Here is a 16,579-nt window from a genome sequence, read left to right on the forward strand (position 1 = left end):
TCCATCAGATATGTCAAAAGGTCAGGCTTGCATGGATTCACTTGAAGATCCAGCCCCTTTTATTCCAGCAATTAGCTAAATTCAGTTCAACTTTCTTTGAACCACTTCTGTGTGCAGGGAGCTCCATGGGGTTGTTGAGGGGCACAGCACATGGGGTGGGATGTGCCCAGAGGAGGGGAGGGGACAGAAGGAGACTGGGAGGGAACGTGAGGTGAAAGAGAGGTGCCGCTGCCCCCACAGAGTACAAAGCAGGGAGAGGGTGTTTCCATTTGGTGAAAGGAGGAAGCTTCATGGCACAACTGGCATTTCATGCCTTTTACCACTTAGCAGTTGTATTAAAAGGAATAGACAAAGTGACACCCCTCCAGCCCCCACCCATTCCAGAGTTCCACAGGAACACCAGTCAACCATGTCATGTTAAAGTGTCTTTGAGAAAAATCTAGCAACTGTTTTATCCCCAACTGTCTGCAGCTTCACCAGGAATCTACTTAAAACCTAACAACATTCTGGATCTGTGAGGCTTTCGGGGACCCACTTAGATCTTTTGGGGGTCCTGTGTGAGGGAGACCCTAGACTGAATTAGAATTCAGGGTCCCAGAGCCATACTGTTGCTTGAGGTACAGCCTGCAGGGTCTGTCTCAAGATGGTTTCTGGGACCTGGCATCAGCTCCCCGAGGACATTCAGGACCAAAGTACCCAGGGAACCTGGCCTTGTCTGTCTGCAGGGAAGCACCCAACCATTTAGCAGAACGGATTCCTTGAAAATGAGCTACCTTGCACCCAAACTCCAATCAATCTGTAAATACCCCAAACCTGATTGTTTCAGGCAATGACTAGTTCATATGAATTCTATTCCATCACAACTCAGTAACCTGGATGGATTTTGTGGGGTTTTTAGACAGTGGAGTTTCCCCTTTCTAGTGGAAGTAAGTGTGCTCTTGCCAGGTGGGCGGCCACCTCCATGCAGCTGGGTGTCCCCGTCGGAGCTCCCTTCCCAGCGGATGTACGGATGGTGGCTCTCTTCCTGTGGACTGGTCTCCCCTGGCTTCTGTTACCTGTGGCTGCCCAGCTTTGCCTGCCACCTGCTCACACCTCTTCTTCTCTGCCCCTCCCTCTATGTGCTGTCTCCAAATGTGGATCTGCCCACTTAGACCTCTTCATGGGGCTCAGTGTCAGTTTTCCCATCACCTCCTTGACCTCATCTCCTCTTGGACCTCACAGGCATCTCAAACTTCATTTGTCTGAAACCTGGCCCTGTTCCTTCCCAGGCCAGTGGTGTCCAGCGGCAGCAGCAGCACAGCTCACACCTTGTAGCCGCTGCCAGCCTTCCAAAGGGCTTCCCAGGCCGTCCTCCCACTTAGGCAGCCGTTGTAAGGATCACAGTCAGGCCCAGCCATCATGGCTCTGGGGATGCCCGGCAGCCCTCCTCTCACTTGTTCTCACTTCTTGCTTTCCAGATGGGTTACACTCCGCTCCATGTGGCCAGTCATTATGGAAATATCAAGCTGGTGAAGTTTCTGCTACAGCACCAGGCAGATGTCAATGCCAAGACTAAGGTGTGGGAGCACTTCAGAGCTGACCTGTATACTTCTTAAGTACCAAATTAGGGTGCAGTCAGGGTTACTCTGGGTGTGCCTCAGGCTCTACCAGTTTTAAGCTTTGATCCCAGGGGAGGAAATGGGTAAACTACATTACTTTGTGTGTTGTGCATAGAAGGCAGACAGGCCTTCGTGTAATTGTGGGGAGTTGTTTCTCTCGTAGCTAGCTAATCTGCCAAAATGTCACTTCACTTTACAGCAAGGATACAGTCCCTTGCACCAGGCGGCCCAACAAGGACATACAGATATTGTGACCCTGCTTCTCAAAAATGGTGCTTCCCCAAATGAAGTCAGCTCGGTAAGTACCCATCAGAAAACCACTCTCATGGGCAGCCCTGGGAGACCCTCATTAACCAGGAGGCTCCATCTCTCCTTGCTGCTCATCTGGGGCCTGGACAGACTGTAGGGACCTTAAAGTCACAGCTGCATCAGCATTATGGGTGTATGATGATCAGTTTTTCTTTCTGGTAAACTGTAAGTTAGCCTTTTAAAAAAAAAAGATTTTATTTATTTATTTAAGAGAGAGAGCTCATGCATGAGCAGTGTCAAGGGCAGAATCAGAGGGAGAGGGAGAAGCAGACTCCCTGCTGAGCAGGAGCCCAATGCGGGCTAAATCCCAGGACCCCAGGATCATGACCTGAGCCAAAGGCAGACGCTTAACCAACTGAGCCACCCAGGCGCCCCTGTAGGTTATCCTTTTAAGTACCATTTACTCTCTCCCTTTTATCTTTGTTTAAACGTCACCTTTGAAACTCTTTCTATATATGTGAAGCTTTCAATATAGTGCAAGTGAGCACAAGCAAACGTCTCAAGTGGTTCATGCTATTTCAGGGCTTCAGGGTTGTCTTTAGCAACGTAATCATTATTGAGTGGGGTGTCCTCATCTGACAATGAGCAGGTTTTACTAGATCTTCTCCATGGCCACTTCCAGCTCTGAAAGCATGTGAACCTTTGCCTATATACGTGGCTGCTACACTTACAACTGTGGTTGGAGCTGAATCTGTCCAGGGCTCAGGGCACATCCTGGACCTGGAGAATGTAAAAGAAAAATAAAGCCTCAATATCCATTTACTTGCTCATAGCTCTGTCTTTTCAATTCAGAGCAGAAAATATGCTCATCCCCTGTTTCTGCTGATTGTGATTGCTGATTGGCCTAAACAGTTCACTGAAGTGTGTATGGATTATTTTAACTGTTTTAACCCTAAGTAATCAGCAGCCAAAGAACTGGTGTTGGGAGCAGTGAGCAGCACTTGCTTGCTACTTTCACCTTCCAGAATTGCATATGGTGCCTTCCTGACCCATTCCTTCCAGTTGGTCTGGTTCCCTCTTGGTGGTTCTTGATGTGTCCTGGCAAGATTCCCCCGTTCTCATTTCAAAACTCCCGCACTCAGTGCTACAGATTTAAAGCATCACTGCCTTCTTCTCTCCCATACCCCATCTTTATAAGCTTCCTTTGCTAACACCTGTCTGGGTTTACACAGGTGGAGAGGTCTTGCTCTGGGTCCTGAGGTGCAGCATGTCCACCAAGAGCCTTCTAAACCATTAGAATGTGAGCTTGGTCTGTGTGAAAGGGGCAGTGCTTTCTCCCAGAGTCCATTCTCCTGTCTGATCTCACCCTCTGCCTGCTGTTTTTCCAGAATGGAACCACACCTCTGGCAATAGCCAAGCGCTTAGGCTACATTTCTGTAACAGACGTGCTCAAGGTTGTCACAGATGAGCCCAGTTTTGTGGTAAGTCAGCTTCTGCGCTACACCCGCGATCCCAGACATACACAGCCTGACAGCCAGGGCATCCCTCTGGGTTACTGCGGGGTGAGGAGCGCATTCTGGGGTGCCTGGAAGGAAGCACCACCCAGTGCAGAGCCGGCCCGGGACAGTGCCGGTTCCTCAGTCACGCGGAGCTGCACTGCCACCTACTGGCAAGACGAGTTTAGGGCTGTGCTCAGACCCAAGGGGGCAGAGACCGCCGCCTATTTCTTCCCTTGCCAGACATCAGCTCTCAGGTGGAGGGCCTCTCAGCTTTGATTCTCTTCCTGTAAGACAAACCTCCTTTCTCACCTCCTTCCTGTCTCCACAGTCATAGCTAGGTAACCTCCAGATCAGTGGAAGGGCCCACCAATCTATTTGGGTTGAATTATCTGCTTTTTCTCAATGTAGTTAACCAGTGACAAGCATCGACTGAGTTTCCCTGAGACAGTTGATGAGATCCTGGATGTCTCGGAAGATGAAGGTAAAGCCTGGGATTCACAAAAACTTGGGGGCAGGTCAGACAGCAGGGAGCACACGGGGCCTTGAGCCCTCCCTCCTGGGGGCTTCCTGCTACCTGCCGCACCGACCAACCATCCTTGCATGCCCACGGTCTGCGGGTCTGTATCAAAGCCAGAGAGAACCACTTTTTAACGACATTGTCTGTTACCAAAAAGACACCTTTGGTGTAATTTTCAGAGAAGGAAAAATCTACGTCTCTGAGATTAAAATACAATATTCCGTGAGGTTCTGTAAACATGTGTGTTTGCACATATTACACAGTATGGAATATGATTCTACTCACATCAACTCTCAGACTAAAGAACTGCAAAAACATTTGGCCTGAAAAAAAAACATTTGGCCTGATATTTTCCTTGTGCTTTGATCAAATAACAAGCTGTTTAAATTCTGTACAGATTTTTTTGTTAAGCTACTCTGCTGACCACATAATGGGTCAGTAGGCCTTAGAGTGTCTCCATTATTATGAAATCACTGTTGTTTCAGCTTCTGTGAACCGCAGAGTACTAGGAGAATTTATTCCTGCCCCACAAAAGCCCAGCTCCTCACGGAAGTCTGCAGGGAGCCCTTGTGATGTAAAATGTTGGGGCTGGTCTGGATCATCTCTCCGGCCCCTGGTGGTAGAACTGTGTCAGGGAGATGATTAAAGCTCCTTTTGTGTCTCCTTTAATGATATGCCTCTTGCTTTAACTGACTTCCATCCCGTCTTTCTTAAACTTGGCTCTCTTTGCTTTCCAGGAACTGCTCATATAACTATAATGGGTATGAAATCCTTTCTGTTCCCTGTGGTCCTTTCTCACGAGTGCATTCCACCCTAAGCAATCCCAGCTCTCACTAATCCATTTCTGCTTTCAACCCTCCCCTGATAGCTAACACTCTGGAGGCAGGAGCTTGACAGCTATAAGATCCACGCAGGGCGGGGAACTCCTGTCTGTCCATTTCTGTGTCTGTACCCATGCTACTGTGTTCGTGATCATAACTGCATGAGCTGTTGTTATTTCATTCTGTCAGCTCCAGATCACAGAGCCAGGACACTCACTGCTGAGTGACAGTAAATGACCCTGCAAGGTCGAGGGCTCCCACTCCAGGGCAAGCAAGGAGAGAGAAACAAAGAGGCGGTCTGGCTAGTGGATGTAGTTTAAACCTCTTTGGAATGGACTTAAGAAAGGATGAGGTTTCAGCTGCCCAGTGATTGCCAAAAACCCTAGAGTCCTCCAGAATGAATGGGTTTGGTCCCGCTGTAGTTCACCCCTCTGTCGAGTGTGGTGTGCAAAAGACAGAAACTACTCTTTCCTTGGCGTCTGCCTACCCTGCAAAGGCTGTTTTGAGGTGGAACTTGTCAAGCCAAGAGAGCCCTTTCTGGGCTCTATTTTTTGATCTTCTACAAAGTCTGGTCAGGAGCGGTCAGGAGCAGCTGCCTTGCTCTATGGACCAGGGCTGGTGGAGGAGGACTGGCCCAAGACTAAGTCACTGTTAGTGGTCCCCTTGGAGCAGCAGAGCAGCAGGGACACCCCCGCCACCGACCACACCCAACTCCACTCCTGGGGGGGGGGGGGGCGGCATTGAGAGGAGGAGCAGGAAAGCAATTTTTATAGAGAAAGAGGAAATCTCTCTGCCATCACTCACATCACCTTGTGTGGTTTCAGGGGAAGAACTCGTCTCCAAGGCGGAGAAACCAGATTCCAGGGATATAGATGAAGAGAAGGAGTTGCTGGATTTTGTGCCGAAGCTGGACCAAGTGTAAGGAGCACACACGCCCAGCCCTGGGACACAGGAGAGAGGGCCTCCCAAACAGGGAAATGTCACCAGAAGGCCAGGCCCTTCGTGTGCCCCTGGCAGGGACAGGGTGGTTGCACTGTGGGTCCCAGCACCTCAGGATCCTTGAGTTCTGTGCCTAGTGGAGTGGGGATGCAGAGGCCTCCCTTGTAGTGGGTGGTCCTGGCAGTGCCTCTCTTCCTCTTTGGTGTCCCTGCTCCCAACTTTCTGACTGCCCCCCCCGCCACCTCCTCATTCACAACCCGTCCCTCTCATGCATTCCCTGTTCTCACCAGAAAAGTCCACTGAAGAAGATTCACATTAACAGCTGTTGCCCAGCTGGACTCACACCCTGACCACGTCCCTCTATCCACACAGCACCTTAGGGAGACTCCCCCCCCCCCCCCCCGCCACCGGAGGGTTTGTGTCTGTCTGAAACACACTCCTCCTCACCCCTCACTGCAGGATTCCCTGACTTACTCCCTGGCAGGCGCATCAGCACACAAGAAGATCTGGTGAATAAATCTAGACAGAGCAACTCTGTAGAAACACTGAGTCCTCAGTGTTGTCTGAGAAGATAGACGCGTGCCAGCTTAGCTCCATGGTGTATACAAAACAGGAAGTGAAACCCCAAGTGTGTTTCATCAATGTAGTATTTACTGTAGAAAACCTGAATCTCAAAACTCAAAATCATTAGTATTTACTACACATCAGTTAGGAAGAAATACGAGACTTGGCCCCTCATAAAGAACCACCTGGGATATTTGGTGGGGTCACAACCCTGCCACCCGAGGTCACAGAGCAGTGCAGATGATGTGTTGGGGCCAGAGCAAGGAGCCTACTAACAAGGGCTCTGAGGCTGAGAAGCAGGTGAGAAGCGCGAGGGAAGGCTTCGTGCAGGAGGCAGCCCCTGCAGCCAGACTTGTGAAGGACAGTTGGGCCCCCTGAATGGCTCTGAGGCGAGGGAAGAGGCTGGTCCCCATGAAAGGCTAAGTTGTATTGCATGTGTGGTGGGCACTTTGGGTTGTGGCAAAGGGGCAGGTGGGATAGGTTCTCACAGGGGTACAGAGCTGTTTCGTTAGGCCTCCCACAGCAGGTAGGGGCCACTCAGAAGGATCATCCATTTGATTTTCCCGTGTTCTGGGCATACAGGGTAGAATCTCCAGCCATTCCGAGGATCCCTTGTGTCACACCTGAGACAGTGGTGATCAGATCAGAAGAGCCAGAGCAGGTAAGAAGCACTTTTTCTCTTTTTTTCCCCATCTGTAGAGAGCAGGTACCCTGGGACAGTGATGGTTTGGAGATAACCAGCAGTAGGACAGGAACCACGAATTTAAAAGCTCGTAGCATTCACCAGGCCCCTAGACCCATACTTCCACATGTCCTTTGCAGTCTCCCTGGCTGCCAGAGTTTTTCCCATCCCGGATATTAAGGACAGGAGCCTCAGAGAACCCAAGAGAGTGCAAGATATGCTGGGTCCAGTCACGAGCAAGAAATGACGCCAGAAAATCTGGCTCCAAGGCGTGTGTTATCCCAGTCACACTTCCCGTGCACAGGCCCGCCCCTTGGGGCAGCGGGTCACAGTGCTTGAGAGGCCGCTGATGCCAAGCTACTCCTTTCTTTCACGTCCATTAGGAAGGGGAACTGTTCCTGCCTCCCCTTCCTCAAGGGATTATTGGAAGCTGAAAATACCAATACAGTGATGAAGGGGTGTCGGGTGTGCTCTTGGGAGGACTGTTAGTCATCACAGTCTCCTACCCAGCAGTTTCCCTGCATGCCACCTGAATTTGTCCCCAAAAAACAGTGAGATGATTTCAAACAATTTAATTTCCCTTGATTTAGTATTGTGCTGTTTGGCACTTTTTTTCCCCATCCACGGCCAGGAGGTTTCAAACCTAGGATAAAAAGCAGTGTGGTGTTTGGAAGTTGGAGATGATTGTTTTGAGGCCTGATAACTGAGTTGGGCATGGCCTGTTTCCTGGCCAAGGCTGGTCTTGTCCTTGCCACCCAAGGGCTATATGTCTGAGAGCAGCAACCATGGCCCCAGACCCAAAGGGGATGTGCGGGGACAAGCCAGCTATGAAGCTGTCCCCTCAGCCATTCCGTGCTCAAGTCTGTCATAGCACTGTGATGCTGTTGTCAGTCACTGAGAGGCATTAGCAGCTAGGGTCAGATATGGCCCTGGCACAACCGGGGCATGTTCCCTGGATGCCATCAAAGACAACAATGAGAAAGTAACCGAGTCAACCTGTGTCCTGTTGTTCTGTGACCAACCCACTGAGTCACGACCTCAAGCCAGTGGGTATTCCTGGACTCGTACTATGTGCCCTGCTCAGGGCTTGGTGTAGGAGCACTGTGAGACCCAAGCCCACCCCCAGGAGCAGATTGGGCCAACCGGGAAGGGTGGGCTCGGGTCCATGAAGCCAGTTAGTGCAGGATGCAATAAGAATCAATGTCCAGGTGCTCAATGGTGCTGTGTGAAGCCTTCTGGATTGGAGTGATGGTAAAGCTTCGTGGAGGAGGCGAGGTGTGAGGGTGGGTAGACAGGGCCAGCAAAGGAGAGGGACAAGGGCATCAGGACCCATGGGAATGAGAGCGGAGGTGAGAATAAACCGGGAAGGGACCAGCCCCAGATGCAGCCCCTGCTGGCTTTCGTGAGTTCCTTGTGATGTGCAAGGCCCCATGCATGGCAGCCCCATGTCTGTGCCGCTGCAGTGTCACCGAGGGGCAGGGACCATCCCGTTTGGTAAGGCCATAGGAAGCCCCCCAAGGGTAGGGTCTGCTCTGCTTCCCTGTACCTCACAAGCCTGCAGGACAAGTTGCTTGCCCAGAGTTAATCAGTGAGGAGGTGATGGTGCCCGGCTCCAGTAGCAGGTCTGCGCAAACTGAGCTCTCTAGGACCGGGGCTTCAGGTTGTGGCTGGAGGAAAGGGGGAGCTGCAGTTTGTGCAGTGGATGTAGGACCTGAAAGGAGCCAAAGAAAAGCCATGGTGGTAGGAAGAGGTTTGTGTTTCCTTTCAGACCCCAGGAAAGCCTGTTACAAAGGGTCAGTGGTGAGTGGGCAGGACTACTTATAATGCGTCACTCGCTTTCTGGTGACAAGAGGCTCCCGAGCCTCCGCAGCCCAGAGCTACAGCAGCTGGGCCGAGACTAGCGCCTGTAGCCCTGGAAGTGATGGGACAATTGGCCTCTCTCTCCTCTTCAGGCGTCTAAGGAGTATGATGAGGACTCGCTTATCCCCAGCAGCCCAGCCACGGAGACTTCCGACAACATCAGCCCAGTAGCCAGCCCCGTCCACACAGGGTAAGTGACCCCGTGGCAGGGACTCACGGGCTCTGGGCCCTCCTCTCCCCGTCTTAGAGCAGGTGCACAGAGAAGCCCAACATGGATCTGCCCGTGCCCTAGGTTTCTGGTGAGCTTCATGGTGGATGCCCGAGGAGGCTCCATGAGGGGTAGTCGTCACAATGGCCTGAGGGTGGTGATCCCGCCCCGGACCTGTGCTGCACCAACGCGGATCACCTGCCGCCTGGTCAAGCCCCAGAAGCTGAGCACGCCACCCCCACTGGCTGAGGAGGAGGGCCTGGCCAGCAGGATCATTGCCCTGGGACCCACAGGGGCCCAGTTCTTAAGGTGAGAGGTCCCTCGCGTGGGACATGCGTGTGCAACACGTGTCTCTAACCTGCCGCCACCCCGCCGCAGGGCACAGGGAGGGCCAGCTCTGGAGCCCCACACCATCTTATTCCTTTACTGTCCCCACAGAGTCACAGGATCAGGAGCTTTGACTCCTGTTCTCCCAGACACACTAAAAAGTCCATAGCCCAGTGGGAGCTTATTCCTCTCGAATCTCCTATGACTCTAAGGAAGGGGACTGAGAAGATAGGGCTACTTTGGGCCCCCCAGGGTTTAATTATTTAAGATCTAAAATGGTATTTCTAGGGGCAGCCCCTGTGGCTCAGCGGTTTAGCGCCGCCTTGAGCCCAGGGCGTGATCCTGGAGACCTGGGATTGAGTCCCACGTTGGGCTCCCTGCAAGGAGCCTGCTTCTCCCTCTGCCTGTGTCTCTGCCTCTGTCTCTGTGTCTTTCATGAATAAATAAATAAAATCTTAAAAAAAAAAAATAAAATGGTATTTCTAGAAGACAGCCCTACTGTATTGCCCCCAACGAAAAGATTAATGGGCTTCAGAGGTTTATTCCTCTCCTTTGCTGAAGCAGAGTGGGGCTCTGCTTAAGCCCTGCCATCCGTCAGGCACCATGGGCAGTGGTGTGGGACATTGCCTGGGAGGCCCTGCCTTGCCATCTGAGTCCCTGCCGTCCCCACCTCCGAGCAGCCACCCAGCACTCCTGACGCAGCCCACAGACTGCTTTTGTGTTGCTCTTCCATTCCCCGGGGTATTCCTCGCCGCCTCCCTCCTGAGGAAAGGTCATTAACACCAGTTGAAAGAGGAGGCAGCTGGGGCTGGGAGGGGTTTGGTTCCCACTCTGCGGATATCTAGGCACATCTGGCAGGTTCTTGGCATCAGGTCCGAGGGCTGGGTTATTTGGCTGAGCCTCCGCTGCATGGCCATGGCAGGACAGCCCCGTGTGAAGGGAGGTGGAATCCTGTGCTAGCTGTCACTCGGGGGCCCTGACAGTGAGTGAGGTGCCCTCGGAGCATCTCAGGAGCCCAGGGCAGGTCTGTTCCCCTGTCTGGACCTACCCCAGGATGGGCCTCACTCTGGCTGCAGGATCCCTCCTTCACCTAGATGGGTACCTGGGCCTCAGCCTGGCCTTTCCTCCCTGGGCCCAACCACCTGCCTGCAGGCATGCACACCCACGTCCATGCCCCTTGCCCCCCACCCACTCTGTCTCCTCAGCCCCGTGATCGTGGAGATCCCCCACTTTGCCTCCCATGGCCGTGGGGACCGCGAGCTCGTGGTGCTGCGCAGTGAGAACGGCTCCGTGTGGAAGGAACACAAGAGCCGCTATGGAGAGAGCTACTTGGATCAGATCCTCAACGGGATGGACGAAGGTAACTGAGCTCCATGCCCTCCTCTTTACAGAAGGTGGGATTTGAGCTTGCGCATTTGGGGTGGGAGAGACTGGGGATAGCCCCATCAGGTTCGTTCTGGGTCTCTGGGGCACCTAAGGGGGTGCACAGCCCCAGCGGTAGGTACCCGGGGAGAAGGCTCGCAGCCCCACAACTGGGTTTCTGGGGCACCTAAGGGGGCATGCAGCCCCACTGCTCGGTGCCCGGAGAGCATCCGCGCAGCCCTGCTGCTGGGTCCCTGGGACTCCTAAGGAGGCGCACATCCCCATTGCTGGGTCCCTGGGGCTCCTAAGGAGGCGCACACCCTCAATGTTGGGTCCTGGGAGGGACGGTGCAGCCCCACTGCTGGGTGCCTGGGGAGGGGCTGCACAGCTTCACTGCTGGGTGCCTGGGGAGGGGCCACACAGCCTCATTGCCAGGTGCCCAGGGAGGGGCCAAGCAGCCCTACTGCTGGGTGCCCAGGGAGGGGGCATGGATCAGGAGCCAGGGAGGAGGAGGTTCTGGGAGGAGGTGATTGAGCCTGCACCCAGCGTGACTGATAGGTGGTCCCGTGCCATGTGATTGCAGAGTTGGGGAGTCTGGAGGAGCTGGAGAAGAAGAGGGTGTGCCGCATTATCACCACCGACTTTCCCTTGTACTTTGTCATCATGTCCCGGCTCTGCCAGGACTTTGACACCATTGGCCCCGAGGGGGGCTTTCTGAAGAGCAAGCTGGTCCCACTGGTGATGGCAACGTTCCCCGAAAATGCTGTCACCAAAAGAGTGAAGCTGGCTCTGCAGGTGACAGGGCCTTACTCCTCGCCACCTGGGACTTCTCCCCCAACTCAGAATTCATGGAGGGTGGGAGGGGTTCAAGGCCCCCAGAAGAAAGGCCCCTTTCCCCAGGACATCCCCCTACTTTTGCCTAATGCATTAAAATTCCAGTTAGACGGGGATCCCTGGGTGGCTCAGCAGTTTGGCGCCTGCCTTTGGCCTAGGGCGTAATCCTGGAGTCCTGGGATTGAGTCCTGTGTCGGGCTCCCAGCATGGAGCCTGCTTCTCTCCCTGCCTGTGTCTCTGCCTCTCTCTCTCTCTCTCTCTATCATAAATAAATAAATATTTTTAAAAATTAATTAATTAATTAATTAAGTAATTAAATAAAATTCCAGTTAGAGGCATGACCTTAAAGCTCAAAAGAAAGTTGGGCAGGTGGGCTCAGGCAGGCGCTCGGTGCTGGGTGCTCGGTGTGTTCCGCCAAGGGCTCAGCACTCAGGGCTTCGTGCAGAGGAATGACTGGTGCCCAGCGGGCTCCTGCGAATGAGGGGCATCAGGGAAAGGGAGAGAGAGCTCAGCAGTGACATTGGCCTGGCAGGCCCTGTGCTCAGCAAACAGAGCTGCACCATCCAGCAGGGGAGGCCCCCATGCCCTGGCATGAACGGCCCTCCCTCCCTTTGGGGACCTGCTGCCCTCCCGAAGCAGCCCCTGTGTTCTCGAGGCTGAGGGTGCACCTTTGATGCCTCGCAGGCTCAGCCTGTGCCAGACGAGCTGGTCACCAAGCTGCTGGGCAACCAGGCCACATTCAGCCCCATTGTCACTGTGGAGCCACGGCGCCGGAAGTTCTACCGCCCCATCGGGCTTCGCATCCCGCTCCCTCCTTCTTGGACAGACAACCCGAGAGACAGTGGGGAGGGCGACACCACCAGCCTGCGGCTGCTCTGCAGTGTCACTGGTAAGAGGTGTCCCTCTGGCCTCTGTTCCATCTCCTGAGCAGCAGTGGCTCCTTCTGACCGCATCTGGTGGTGGTGCGGGGGGGGATGGTGGCAAGACGGCAGACGGTGGAGGCAGCCACCAGCTTGCTTGGGCTTCCCCGGCTAATGTGCTCTCTGGAGGGACCGAGGGAGGGGTGATCCATCTGGGTAGAGCCCCCTCTGTGGAATAGCGCTTGGAGCCCTAGAGGAGGGGTCACCAGGAGGAGGAGAGTATGAGAGCACAGGTGTGCCCCGGGCCACCCTCAGCATTTTGCCGGGCTCCGTGTCTGCCATCCGAACACTGTCCCCCAGCCCAGCTCTGCTCCTGTTGCAGGAGGAACAGACCAGGCTCAGTGGGAAGACATAACAGGGACGACCAAGCTCGTGTATGCCAACGAGTGTGCTGCCTTCACCACCAATGTCTCTGCCAGGTGAGCCTCAGCCCTGGCCAGCCTGGAGAAATCCCTGGCCCTACATGGCGGGTTCAGCGCTGCCCCCACTCGGGCCCCATCCTCACACCCGGGCTCACCCATCCTGGGCTCGGACCCGAGGATGCTTCTGCTCCCCTTTGCACATGGAAGCCCCTTGCTGACCACCGGGCACGTTCAAGCGGCCATCCCCATGGTTTACGAGCTCCTTCCGTCTGCATGGAGATGAAGCTTGCCATTGGGCTTGCGAGAACCTGCTGTGATCAGCCCTCTCTTTGTAGGTTTTGGCTGTCCGACTGTCCTCGGACTGCTGAAGCTGTGAACTTCGCCACCTTGTTGTACAAGGAGCTCACCGCAGTGCCCTATATGGCCAAGTTTGTCATTTTTGCTAAGATGAATGACTCCCGGGAAGGGCGTTTGCGCTGCTACTGCATGACAGATGATAAAGTGGACAAGACCCTGGAGCAGCACGAGAACTTCATCGAGGTGGCTCGGAGCAGGGACATAGAGGTACCACACTGGGTGTTCGACGCGGAGCGCCTGACTAGCGCAGCCTCCCCTGACTCTCAGAGCTGCCTGTGCTTTTATTATCAGCTAGACAAGGGCACCGGGGCCAGGAGAGGTAAAGTAACCCTCCCAGGGTCACACAAGTAAGCGTAGGTAGAGAAAGGATCTGTCTGAGGAGTCAGACCCCGGAGCCCACACATTTACCTGCTATGCCAGAGTTCTGGTAGTGGCCCCATGATGCAAGGAGGGCAGCTGGACAAATGAGGTGAGGAGAAAGGAACAGGGACTGGATTTGAACTTATTCCCAGGAGACTCATCACATCAAGACATGTAGGGGGCCGGGATCTTTCCCAAACTCTGGCCACAGGCTCTCTTCTGAGCCTTCCTAGGGAGCTGAGGACACAGGGCTGGCGCTCCAGAACTAGGCCTACCTCTAGTCCTGATGCAGGAACTAACTAGACAGAGCATTTCTTCTCTTGGGGCCTCAGTTTCCTCAACTGTCAAATGGCTTCATGATAACCCCTCAGCCAAACACATTATATGCACAGTAGGGATCCTTATATCCATGGGTGAGATTATAACAGCATTTCTGGACAGGTGTGAAAAGAGATCCAGCTTTTCTGGGGAAGGCCTCTTTGATACTTTAGTGGCGTTCTAGAGTACTCTGATCGCGATCCTGATCAACCACCCAGGGATGTATAAAGATTCCTGCCTATTATGAAATTCTTTGAAGTGAGGAAGCATGCCTTACTCATTGTAACTTTGGAAACAAAACCTTTTTCAATATATGTGCTGCCGAAACGAGCACAGCAAAACCTTTTTCAAAACAAGCAGTGGGGCTTCCCGGAGGATGGCCCCTGTGTCTCATGCCATAGAAGGGGCATGAGCTGGCAAGAGGAGGACCAGAGCTTGCAGGCAGGACAGGGCGTGCAGGCGTTTCTCCCGACAAAGCTGAATTTGCTTTTCTCCTCCTGCAGGTTTTGGAAGGAATGCCTCTTTTTGCGGAGCTCTTTGGGAACCTGGTACCTGTCAAAAAAGCTGCCCAGCAGCGGAGTTTCCACTTCCAGTCATTTCGGGAGAACCGTTTGGCCATACCTGTAAAGGTGCTGACCCCTCTGGGTCGAGGAGGTTCGGGAGGCAGAAATCTCTAAGCCAGCCAGCCCAGTGGCCTTGTGGAACAGCCCCCTGAATCTTGCCTTCGTGTGATTGAATTTAGGTGAGGGACAACAGTCGAGAACCAGCAGGGTCCTTATCATTTCTACGCAAAGCCATGAAGTATGAGGACACCCAGCACATTCTCTGCCACTTGAACATCACCATGCCTGCCTTCGTGAAGGTGAGCTGATGGGGGCCCTGGCCAGAGGCGGTCCCAGCACAGACTCAAGGGCAAGTGCTTTTCTGAAGGGCTTCTTCCTGTTGAAGAGCTGCCTTCGGATGCCCTGAGGTACGGGAAGGCTGCTGGCTGTCTTCTGGACAGCTGGCTGTGGCCTGGCAGGGACAGTGTGCCCTGGCCCTTCCCGCAAAGCAAGGAACAAATGCCAGGGACAGACGATGGTATGCATCTTCTCACTGTAGGCCTTGAGCCCTCTAGGATGTTCTTTCTCAAAGGTTAGAAGGATCCCCCAAAACATCCACCTTGGCACTTCCTGGCTGACCGAGGCCTCTGAGGCATAGAACCCAGTGTCAGATTGCTCCAGGTTCTTGGCCGTTTGCTAGGTTTCTTCCAAGCCTCTTTTTCATGTACTTGCTTATCTTCCCCAGGGTGCCAGACCCTCAGAGAAGGGAGCCCTGGGGTCTTAGCCACTGCAGACATCCAAAGTTTTGAGCTCAGAAAAGGCAGCTTGACCAAGTGTGTTGATCTATCCAACCCTGTAAGAGCATCAGAGTCCACACTACTCGAAGGACCTCAGAAGGCCCATATATATCTCTATGTTCTTGTTGGTGTCATTGTGCCACTGCTGTTACTGTCAGCTTTCTATGCCCAACTAGGGAAAAAGCAAGGCTATGTCTATATGTCTGTGGCTCAGTTTCTCTTTACTGTCTGGGAAGAGCGTGAACCCACTTCTCTTTCAAAAGAGGATTTCCCACAACCTTGAGCAAGCATCTGGGTGCCTCTCTGTAGGGCTGGGGGGCTAGGCCTCAGACCAGTACCAAAAACAAATCTTTTGAGTATAAAGGAACCCAGAAAGAGCCTTAGTTTTTAGGTTCAAACCCCAGCTCCACCACTTATTAGCTGAGCAACCTCGGGCAAGTTATTTAACCCCTCTATGTCTCTGTACCCTCATCAATGAGACAGAAATAATAATAGTACCCACCTAGAGGCTATTGTGAGCACACAGGGCCTGGCACATGGTAAGGGCCATGTGAGCCTGCCATCACTATTGTTCTCAATGAAGTGTGTGCAGCTCATCACTCCCTCTCACCCCTGCCTCTTTGCACACATCTGTTCTCTACGTGGTGGCTCCAGAGAAGCAAAGCTACATACTGTTTGCTGGGATGGGGGTCATGTCCCACCCCACAGCCCACAGGCTTGATGCACCTTCTCCAAGCAGGGGGACACCCCAGACCCAAAGGACCCTTTCTTTGTCTTTCTCCTTCAGACGATCATGACTGATGAAAGGAGGAGGACTTTGACACCACTGGCCCTGAGATACAGCATTCTCAGCGAATCCTCACTGGGTATGAACCTCTTTGTGGTGCATGCTTGCTGCCTTTCCAGAAGGTTATATGTGACATTGCTCCCCCTCACTCCTTAAAGAGCTCCACACTGACGCTCTTTGCTTAGCCTATTTTGAGCATGAAATATGAAGCCTTTGGCCCTGGTCTGTACTTACCCCTTACAGGCTTGATCACCAGGCCAGCCTACCGACCCCAGTGGGGTCAGCCTGTGAACTGAGCCTCCATATGAGGTTATTTACTCATGCCCTGCTGACTATGTGTCCCACCAAGACTACTGAATGCAACCCAATGCTTCTCTCTAGGTTTCCTCAGTGGGACAGATCGAGCAGATATGAAGATGGCTATCATATCAGAACACCTTGGCCTCAGCTGGGCGGGTGAGTCCAGGACCTGGGGGCAGAAAGGCACTTTGCCAGTCTACACACTCCCTTCCAGCTCCTTCCCTTCACGAGCAGCCTCTTTTTACCATCCTTGGTACATCTGATGTGTGATTGTCTTGGATGAGTCTGTTGCCCAAGCAATGCCTTTGGGTGCCTCCTCCATTTCTGCCTAGTTTTTCTTTATAAGAAAGAATTAACTTTTTAAAAGACTTTATAT

At 53.3% G+C, this 16,579-nt stretch overlaps 1 protein-coding gene across 14 annotated transcripts in view; it reads left to right on the forward strand.

Annotated features, from left to right (window-relative positions):
• The window catches only part of ANK1 (ankyrin 1), a 216,452-nt gene that overhangs the window by 163,631 nt on the left and 36,242 nt on the right, over nt 1-16,579 (forward strand). For 8 of the 14 annotated variants that reach the window (XM_038559956.1, XM_038559950.1, XM_038559958.1 and 5 more), the window contains 18 exons: nt 1,458-1,556; nt 1,798-1,896; nt 3,236-3,328; nt 3,755-3,827; nt 4,601-4,624; nt 5,509-5,602; nt 6,770-6,848; nt 8,822-8,919; nt 9,022-9,246; nt 10,470-10,624; nt 11,210-11,421; nt 12,145-12,349; nt 12,703-12,799; nt 13,078-13,306; nt 14,281-14,406; nt 14,520-14,639; nt 15,904-15,982; nt 16,285-16,359. In XM_038559956.1, the coding sequence (XP_038415884.1) occupies nt 1,458-1,556; nt 1,798-1,896; nt 3,236-3,328; nt 3,755-3,827; nt 4,601-4,624; nt 5,509-5,602; nt 6,770-6,848; nt 8,822-8,919; nt 9,022-9,246; nt 10,470-10,624; nt 11,210-11,421; nt 12,145-12,349; nt 12,703-12,799; nt 13,078-13,306; nt 14,281-14,406; nt 14,520-14,639; nt 15,904-15,982; nt 16,285-16,359 (2,182 nt within the window). The remainder of the gene's footprint in view (nt 1-1,457; nt 1,557-1,797; nt 1,897-3,235; nt 3,329-3,754; nt 3,828-4,600; nt 4,625-5,508; nt 5,603-6,769; nt 6,849-8,821; nt 8,920-9,021; nt 9,247-10,469; nt 10,625-11,209; nt 11,422-12,144; nt 12,350-12,702; nt 12,800-13,077; nt 13,307-14,280; nt 14,407-14,519; nt 14,640-15,903; nt 15,983-16,284; nt 16,360-16,579) is intronic. The other 6 variants (XM_038559957.1, XM_038559960.1, XM_038559953.1 and 3 more) reach the window with 1 other exon arrangement.

Source organism: Canis lupus, chromosome 16, assembly GCF_011100685.1.
Source record: "Canis lupus familiaris isolate Mischka breed German Shepherd chromosome 16, alternate assembly UU_Cfam_GSD_1.0, whole genome shotgun sequence".
In the NCBI taxonomy this organism is placed as follows: Eukaryota; Metazoa; Chordata; class Mammalia; order Carnivora; family Canidae; genus Canis; species Canis lupus.